At 55.8% G+C, this 9,688-nt stretch overlaps 1 protein-coding gene across 1 annotated transcript in view; it reads left to right on the top strand.

Annotated features, from left to right (window-relative positions):
* The first annotated feature begins 694 nt into the window (after window positions 1-694).
* CNTN2 (contactin 2) overlaps window positions 695-9,688 on the top strand; it is a 32,317-nt gene continuing 23,323 nt past the window's right edge. Inside the window, exon 1 of the mRNA XM_039881793.1 lies at window positions 695-952. Within this exon, the coding sequence (XP_039737727.1) occupies window positions 738-952 (215 nt within the window). The 5' untranslated portion in view covers window positions 695-737. The remainder of the gene's footprint in view (window positions 953-9,688) is intronic.

Here is a 9,688-nt window from a genome sequence, read left to right as displayed (position 1 = left end):
CGATGCATAGGTGCTGATGTGGAGAGGTGTCCAAGATCTTTTATAATTAAAAAATATCTTGCAAATCATGATATATTGTGTGATCCATTTTTATAAACTAATACTAATAACTCATGTAATTATATACATGAAAATAATAAACTCGGAGGCATGTAACTCAAATTTGTTAAGGGACTTTTACTATCTGTTTTAAATTTCCTCTAATGTTTGGATATCTTGACAAAGAGCCATGTTACTTTTATAAGGAAGGGAAACAATAAAGACGAACATGTGGGGTGGGCCACGAAGGAGCCCCCATTCCACCTGCCCTGCACAACGAGCTGGGGGTTTCTAGTTTGTATCCCTTCCTCTAATGGGGGATTTCTGGAGAAACGCGGGGTTTGGCTCCAATAGTCTACAGGGTTTGAATAGCAAGAGCCACTTTCTTTTCCCTATGTACCCCACCCCACCCCTCTGCAGCCCCTTCAGCTCTGGGCTGGGCGGGGATGGGGGTGGGGGTGCCGGCAGGCCAGACAGCGCCCAGGAGCTGAGCTGCCCATGCATTATGGAAGACACGGGTGCCCTGGCTCGCTCCCTAGTCCTTAAATGACAGCAAATGAGGTAAAGCCGGGAGGGTGGGGACGGGAAGGGGGTGGGAGGGGGGCAGAAGGAAGCCATCTCCAGGGCCCCTGAGCGCGTTGGCTGAGGACTGGAGCCAGCCAGTGAGCAGAGCCTGGAAGAGGGAGGAGCACATCTTGATGCAGAGATGCTGCAGTGGCTCCGGGCGTGCACACACACAAGCGCCCTCACCCGCCACCGCCACTGCTGCCACCACCGCACCAGGACAGCAGCGAGCCGCTGAGGGAGCAGGGGAGGAGAGGAGGGCGGCCCAAGGGGCTGGCAGTCCCCCGGCTCCTGCTCACCGCCTCGGGCAGCGTCCACCTGCCCCAGCCAACACCTTCTTTCACCCCAGGTAGGTGCCAACTGCTTTTGTCTCCTCCCTCCCAGGGACTCCCCAGGGCGCTGTTATGGGAAGGGGCTCAGAGCGCACTGTCTTTGCAACTTGGGAGGGGCTGGGGAAGGGTGGGAACCCCAGCCAGTTGGGGGGACGGTCTGACTTCTCAGCCCAGAAGCATGGTGGCCACTGGAACTGGAGGTGCCCTCCGCCCTGTCTACGTGGGTGGCATCCTGCAGGGCCCTGGCAGGCTGAGCCTGGCCAGGAAGCTGGCCCCCAGTAGTGTGTCCAGGAATTCAAGCCGGACACCAGCTGACGGCAGCAATTGCCTACGGAGAGGACAGCGCTAGGAAAGCTGGCCTGGGCCCCCAGTCCAGGACCCGACAGTCCCTGAGCCCAGGCCCCGGGCCCTGGCCTGCCCACAGATGGCCCTGAATGGAATGAAGCCTGACTCCCCAGACTCGAGGTCGCCCTGGATCTGCCACTGCAGGGGGACCTCTCTGCAAAGTCTTGGTTCCATTCCACAGAGGAGGGAGTGGAGCACAAGTTTGGGCAAAGGATCGTCCAAAAGTAGGGACTTAGGGAGGAGAAACTGAGGCAAGTCACATCCCAAAGTGTGAGTGGCTAGGACTCCAGGGGCTGAAATTCCTTTTCTTCCCTTCCCCCCTCCCCAATCTTATCTCCTCCTCAAACCCCTCCCTTTCATCCGCACTGGTGAGAACGATTTGCAGAAGTTTGGCTTTCTGATAAAGAAAGGGTCCGAGGCTAGGAGGGGGGAGGGGCACAGTTTAGGGGGTCTAGAAAAAGAGGGCGACCCTTCTCCCCGGCTCATGGGGCTTACATCATGGACCAGAGTGGGGGAAGCAGCCCCAGCCATGTCCAGAACTGAATCCCATCACCTTCTCCAGAAGGGGTTGGTTCCAAGGTCTAGGAGGCAAGAAAGGGGGGTGAGACGAGACAGTGGAAGGCGGGTCCTAGTGCTCCCTGGGACAAAGCCAGGGACCCTTCAGTCACAGATCACTGGGGACCGAGCCTGTGTCCCAGAAGGAGAGTCTGTCAGTCAAGGTTGTTTAGAGGTTCGGGAATCCAGATGGACCAAGATGGGATGAGCCGTGAGTGCCCATGGCCCCAGCCCTGGAGAAGGGCTGGCGTTCCAGTCCCAGGTCACCTGCCCGTAACCTTCCCCCCTCGCCATGTCCAGCCTGCAACTGGTCAGACCCTACCCCCTTCCTTTCAGCTTGACTCCCCAAGGCCCCCAAACTCCATCCCAAAGCCCAGCCAGCAGCCTTCTTCCTCTGCTCTGAGCAGCCCAATGTCCCCGTTTATCAGTTCCCTCTCGATCTCCTTCTGGGGCGATCTCAGTGTCCTCGCCCAACCCTCTGGCCAGAGAGTCCCTCAGTCCACTTAGCCACTCTGCCTCTCAGTTGCACTCAGAGGGACTACATGAACCACTTGGGATCCAGGGCAGCAATGAGAGGGCCACCTGTGGGAGAAATTGGTGTGACCTGGGTTCCTGTGGGTGGGGCAGGGAGTCGGAGCCCTGATTCCTGGCAGTGGGAGGAGAGAGTTCCACCCTCAGAGACAGAAGCATCCAAGCCTTCCCCAGGGCGCCCGCCAGTTAACCCTTTCTAGCCAGGTTCCAGGGCCATGCAAGCAAGGCTTTCACCACGAGGTTAAGGTTCTTCCTGATTTCCTGTGGGATCTACCCGTAGTCTCCAGTCAACCAAAGGGAGGGGAGTAGGGGAGTCCCTGAGCCCATGACATCGAAGTCACCAGGGTTCACTTGTCTTTCTAGTGTTCAGCCTGAGCAGTGAGGGAAGCACAGGGTCCCCTGGTCTATCTCTCGGTGACTCTCCGTCATTCCTACTCATCCTTTACTCCCCCCCTGGCCAAGCTCTCTCTCCCTTCACAGCCCCTTCTCCGGTCTAACCAACCCCTACACCATCCCCTTGCCAGATCTCACTTCTTATGTAACTCCATTCCAGCACCTTCTCTGCCAGCAGTTGTTCAAATAGAGACACGTGTGGGATGGACCTCTGAGGATTGTGTTCAATGGGATGGTTGCACATACTATCTTTGATGAGCCAAACTTATTCCTCTGGAGAAAGTACACGGGAGGGGGAAGCAATTCATCTGGGGCAGTTTGGAGGGTGCACATCCTCCACCCTCACACCTAGAATGTCCTCAAGCCAAATCTTTGCGGGAAAGTGCATCTCAAAGACAATCTCTGTCTGAGTGTGGGTGGTATTTGTATTTTTGGAGGGACTTCTAGAGCAGAGGCAGGGAGTTGAGCAAGAGGTGGCTGATACTCAGGGAAAGAAGAACCAGAGCAAAGAATATGCTAGTGAAGCAAGAGGGGTCGAAATTAGACTGTAGGAGGCACTTCCTCACGAGGAAGATGAGCCCTGAGGTGAGGCAATCTTTCCAATGACTCTAAGAGGCTGTGGAGAACTGGAGTCAGGGCCAAGGTTAGAAATAGTCCTGCCTGGAGGTAGAAGTTAGGCTGGATCACCCTATAAATTTCTTCCAGGCTCAGGTTATCCTCTTTCAAACAGTAACAGGCAGGGGTTACTAGGAATCCATAAGAAGACAGACATCCTTCTGAACCACCCTAATCTAGATTCCCCCCTACCCCCCAGGGCTTCACTAACCTGAAACATGGGAGTTTCTGTGGGCTCTGTGCCCCGATGGTAACCATCCCGGAGTAAAGAACTCCCTCCTTGGGTTTAATGAGTTCTCTTACTGCAAAATGAGCCTATGTTTTCTGTTTACCCAAAGAGGATGCAAACAAAAGCAAAGGTACGTGATATTCGTTTCCCAAACTGAATACACAGCATCCTAGGACACGTGCAGACCCAAGAATGCCTCAGTGTCCTTCTCATCTAATGAGTCCCACCCCCACACACACCCCTCCACCCCCACAGGGCACCTATCCGGATGAAACCTGCTGGGTCTCCTCCAGCCTCAGCCCACATACTCTCAATGCCTGCCAGCCTCACAGACCAAGAGGCTACTCTACCCTGTGTCTGGCTGAAAGGCGGCCTTCTTATAGTGCAGCCTAAGAGGGGCAGTTTATTTGGAGCCCAGAGCAGAAACTAGTCCGAGGGGAGGAGCAGGTTGGAAGCGCCGCCACCAGGCTTGGATCTGAGCCGCCAGCAGGAAACTACCTAGGAACTGGGGGGGAGTCTCCTCTCTGCAGAGATGAGGGGACATGCAAAATTGCTTTACCATTTTTTTCCTGATTTAGTTCTTCAGAGCCAAATTGAAACAATTGTTCTTACTCCTTGAAAATGGATCTTCCTTCCAAAGAACTCGCTCATCCTGCCCCATACCACACACAGAGCAGGCGGGGAGTAGGAGACCTAGGGTCCAGGCGTGGCCCTTATTCTAGCTCCTCCCAGGAGGATGCAAGGCTCTCCCCTCTGTCCGCTTCCCACTTTGAGCGTCTCTCCAGCGGAGAGGGCAGGGGCAGAAGGGCCAGAGACTCCAGGCTGCAGATCAAGGGTCAGACTCCCTCAGGCTCAAGGCTGAAAGCTCACACAAATCCATGAACCTGGGGGTCAGCTCTACCCAGAGGGCAGAGGACACGGCCGTGCCAGGGCTGGGGCCTCAGGGAACCAGCTGCCAATACAAAGAGGCTACAGAAAAAAATTGGGAGCAGAGAGGGAAGGAGCACACAGAGGGGGCTGAGGAGAAACTTAGCTACACAGCTCCCCTGTCCCCATCTAGTCCCTGTCCCCATGGAAGACAACGGAGGTTCCCATCCCACCTGAACCTGCCCTCAGGACCTCCTCCAGCTCAGGGCACCAGGCTTTCCCACTCAAGGTCTCTCAACCACAGTCTTCTTGTTCCTACCAGTGGCCCCAGCAAGCCACCATAGACCCCTGTCCTCCCAGAGGGGCGTGGAGTGATTCTGACCTTCCTGGAGGACACCGATCCTGTCTCAGGAGGCAATTCCTTTCGTAGGCAGAATCCCTCTCCCATCTTAGACCCCTGCAGGCAGGAGGTTGGGGTGGTTGAGGAGGAGCACCTGCTTGGGAGCGTCCAGGTGCGTATGCTAGCCATGTGCTCTCCAGAACACATGGTATCTGGTGTGACTGTGTGTCCGTGTGCCCTCATCTGGGGTGGCGTGCTTACTGGGGCTTGCCTGGGCCCACTGCACCTGTGAGGCATAAGAAGGGGAAGGCACCTGCCCAGGGAGATTGCGGGAATCTGTCATTATCCTAAACACGTGTGAGTGCAGCCCGACTGTCATGACTGTAGAAATGAGCCTGACTCACAGCCAAGCACAGTCAGTGTCTGTGGACACGTGTCCGTGTGCCTCAGTGTGCTAAGGCCTATGGGCCAGGGCTGGGAGGCTTCTCAGCAAGACCCGATCTTTCCCAAGCACTTACTGTGGGCCCGGAATGGTGCTGACCTCACAAGGGTCCTTCGAGGTGGCTACTACCCTTCCCATCCCCATTTTGCAGATGGAAGACTGAGGCTCAGAGATGTTAAGTAATGAATGTAATAACTAGGGTTATACTGGTTACTTATACTAGAGTTGTACTAGTATACTAGAGTTGTAAGCACCAGGCCGGTGGTTGAGAGGCCGCCCCATCACCCCGCGTGCTGTGCTGTAGGATGGAAGAAGGTGGGGACCTGAGAAGCTCTGGCAGCCCTGGTCGGCTCACCGTGTCTCCTAGTCTCTGCCCTCAGCTGACTCCTAACTTCTGCTTTTTCTACTACCACCCAGCCAAAAGCTGCCCTCGGTGCTCACATCTCCACCAGGGGTTAGGAGCGGACAGATTCAGGGCCAGGAGCTGGGTGTCCCAAGTGTAGCATTTAGGCGGAGTCTATCTTTCTTTTTCTGACTGGCTTTGTGCAGGGGCCCTGGCCCAGCAAATCCTGTCGTGTGCTGGAGTCCAGCTCTCAGCCTTTTCTCCCCCAGTCGTCACCCAGGCCCTTTGTTTCCTGAACCCAGCAATTCAGCCAGCTCCCCCTGGAGCCTCTGAACCTCCAAGCAGCCTGCACCCCCATGTGTTGGTGCCTCACAAGACCAGCCCCCGTTGGTGACAGCCTGTGCCCGCCTGTGCCAGCCTGTGCCTGCACCCCTGTACGTGAGCAGCTGGCCAGGCTTGGCTGGCTCAGGGCTCATACGGCCAGCTCTGGGCCTGGCATAGCTCCACTCTGGTCTTGTTCCTGACAAAAAGGCCTCCTCCACCCTGAGCATTCAAGAATGTGTCATAGGCCAAATGATGTGAGGAGATGGCTTGCCCATGCAGCTCATGAGCACATCCTCGGTGTCAGTCAGAGAGCTCCATAAAGGCAGTTTTTATTACCGTCTCCCCAGTACTTAGGACAATGCCTGGCGCACGGTAATAAATACCACAATGGAAGTGGATGCAAGGAGAGGCTAGATGACAAGTGCCTCACCTTCCAGGAAGCGACGATCTCCAACCTTTGACCTAGACTCCGTGCGCGCGCGTGTGTGTGTGTGCGTGCGTGTGTGTGTGTGTGTATGTGTGTGTGTGTGTTCACACAAGGCTTTGGCACACAGTGGAGCTCAGTGTACATCTGATCCGGCTGACTTCTAGTGCTCCTCAAGGGCAACTCCGGGTGCTCCTCCACCCCAGCACCCCAACACCTCCCCGACCTGTGTCCCCTTTGAGGCTGCAGGTCTGTTCCCCTGGGGTGCCCAGGGCCCTTGAGCCCAGTGGTGACTGATAAAGGTCTGAGTTAAGCTGAAGTTTAGGAGGAGTGAAATTGGATTATCCATGAAATAATAGTAATTACCCATGGGAAGTGAGAAAACAAAATTCTGACCACTCTGGGGTGGAGGAGAGTGATCCCGAATGCAGGGCTCCTGGTAGGTAACAGGGAAACAAAGCAGGGGCTGGGTCTTTGTGCCCCATCTCATGCAGGGATACACACACACACACATGGGCACACACAACAAAGACCAGACATACCCATACACAGACACACATAGACACATGCATATACATAGCAACACAAAGACCAGACCTCGCATATATGCAGGGACATATAGACAAGACACACAGATATACACAAACATCACATACCTGCACACACACTCACTGCTGGGGAGCAGCAGCCGACTCCTGCCCCGGAGTCTCCAGCCCCGCCCCATCCCACTGGTCATCTGTCCCTGCTTTGCCCTGGCACACTTAGGATAAGTGCCTAGAGCCCAAGCTCCTCCCCGAGCCAGCACCCTGCCGCCTTCACTGAGCTCCCAGGACTGGCAGGCAGACGAAGGGCAGGAAGCAAACGATGATTGAGCACCTTCTCATGCCAGACTCTGGGGTGTGGCAATCCAGCACCAAGGGGGTGTTTTCAAAATTTTTGGAGCCATGGAACCCTTTGTTTAAAGGGAACTTTGTAGGGAAGTCCAGTAGATAAATCAGATGTAAGTGGAGCTGCTCTGGCTGGTGTGGAGAAGGAGTCTGGAGCCCCGTCCTCTCTCCACCCCCTTATCACCACCATGACCCCAAGACTCCCACTGCGGGGCATTCCGGTACCTCACCGAACATTCAGAACAGCTCTGCAAAGTGTGTCGTGATTCCACTTTGCACATGAGAAAACCGAGGCTCTGCGGGGGGAATAACTTGTCCAAGCTCACAGAGCCGTTAGGAGATGAAGACAGCATCGCGACCCCTTGGAGCCTGGGACAGTTCACAGAGCCCCAGTGCCCCGGAGAGGCGGGGCCAGATTCCACATGCCCCACGACCGAGCACTCCGCAGACCCTGCAGACCTGAGTGTGTGTGAGAGTGAGTGTGTGCATGTGAGTGTGAGAGAGGGAGTGTGCGTGAGAGAACTGTGAGAATGCGTATAAAAGTGAATGAGGGTGTGGGGGGGGACTGTGTGCGTGTGCATGTGAGAGTGTATGAGAAAGAATGTGAGTGTGTCTGTGAGTACGTGTTTACGAGCGAGCATGTGAGGGTGTGTGAGTCTGCGAGTGCGTGTGTGTGCCTTTGGGGAGCACTGAGCTGTCTACTGAGCACCACTGTGTGAGTGAGTGTGACAGTGTCTGTCCACTGACTCCTGGAGGCACATAACACAGCTGTCCTCAAACAGTCAAATGTGCCACACGAGTAACACCTATCACATGCCAGGCACTTTGCCAGGCACAAGTGGTACCAAGATGAGGAGATGCAGTCCGCCCCCCCACCCGCTGGCGGGGAGCCCACAACCTTCTGGAGGCAGATGTGCCCCTGTGGGCAGGGCGCCACGGGCGCAGTTAAGAACAGAGCTGGATTCTAACCGTGCACGTGGGGCATCTTCAGGGTAAGACATGGCTGAGGCCGTGAAGGATGCATGTGCGTCACCTAGGAAGGGCATTACAGGGGAGTCACATGAGTAGTCACAGAGATGGGGGCGTTGGGGGAATGTCCCAGGGGCTAGAAGGGCTGAATTTTTGTATTCAAGTCTGAAACTGAAAGTGACAAGGATGGGGAGGGGCAGCTAGTCATGGGGAGGTGGCCCCTGCCCCCGCCCCGTTCCTGACAAAGGGCTGTGGATGTGAGGCTGGAGTTGGGGTGCCTTCTGTTTAAACGCCCCCACTCCAACCCCTCCTCCAACACCCAGCTTCTCAGCCTAGGTCTTCCATGACGGGCCTTGGGGCCACTTCCCCTCCTTTCCCTCAGCTTTTTCAGGTGCCAGCTGCAGCTACTGAGGAGGCAGGAAAAGGTTGGGGGTGATCAAATGTTGAGGTTTAAAAGGGTTTGAGAACTCTCTCTCCAGGGGAACAGAGCGTGAAGTGAGACAGGGAGATCCTGAGCTTGAGTTTGCCTGGGTTTTCAGACTCTGCACTGCCCCCTCCCCAGGGGAGGGGCGGGGCAGAATCTTAGGTCATCTTACCTTCTCCCCACCGCCACCCAGTGGACAGCATTCCCAGGCCCTCAGTGGCCCTGCACTCTCTGGGAGCATCACAGTCTCAGTGCTGAAAGACCTTAGAAAGCACCCATTCTGCAGATGAAGACGCCGAGGCCCAGAGATGGCACGGGTCTTACAGCTGGTTATGGGAAAGTCCCCAGCCAGGCTCTCCCCCAGCCCCGGCCCCACTCCCCCTGCTCTTTGGTGTCTGCGAGGTGGGCAGGAAAGACAGAGAAGCAGAATCTGCAGCCAGGTCATCTGGCTCCCTGTGACAGCTCTGACAGGGAGCTATGGGAGCCCAATGACCCAGGCTCATCCAAATAACCAAAAAGCAGGCCCCTGAGATGTCACACTCCGCTCCCCCCAGCACTCAGAAAATCAGCCTGGAGATGGGGCGTAAGTGGAAAGGCTGGTCCTGCCCTTGCTTCTAAGGAGGAGGCCCCTCTCTCTCAGACTGATGGAGGGGGCTCTGACTTGCTCTCTGTACCCCCTGCCGCAAGGAACAGTTTCTCCAGAGCTCCCAAAATTTTACCAGGTCTCTGCTCACCTCTCTGCAAGAGGAGGGCTCCTCTGGGAGCTGCGTTCATTTTTTCAGTCCAGAAGGCCTGTCTGGGCCCATTAGCCCATATGGTTGGGAGCATCGCTAAAGGGGCCAAGGTTATGGCTCCAGCATGGGCAGTACATGGTGCTTTACCTGGGGACCCAGGTGAGAGGGTGTGGATGAATCAATGAAACCCCTCCGCACTAGAAAAACAGGACTGGGTCTGAGAGACTTAGCGCGGCTCCCAGAGGGGCTCATTGCCCCCATCCAGACAGCTGCGGGACGGGGGCAGAGGGAACGGGCTCTTATTGCTGGAGGAAGATGCTAGTAGTTTCCC

The sequence above is a fragment of the Pteropus medius genome, unplaced genomic scaffold, assembly GCF_902729225.1.
Source record: "Pteropus medius unplaced genomic scaffold, Ma_sr-lr_union100, whole genome shotgun sequence".
Classification (NCBI taxonomy): Eukaryota; Metazoa; Chordata; class Mammalia; order Chiroptera; family Pteropodidae; genus Pteropus; species Pteropus medius.
Note: the sequence above shows the minus strand (reverse complement) of the source record. Positions and strands in the feature narration are given on the sequence as shown.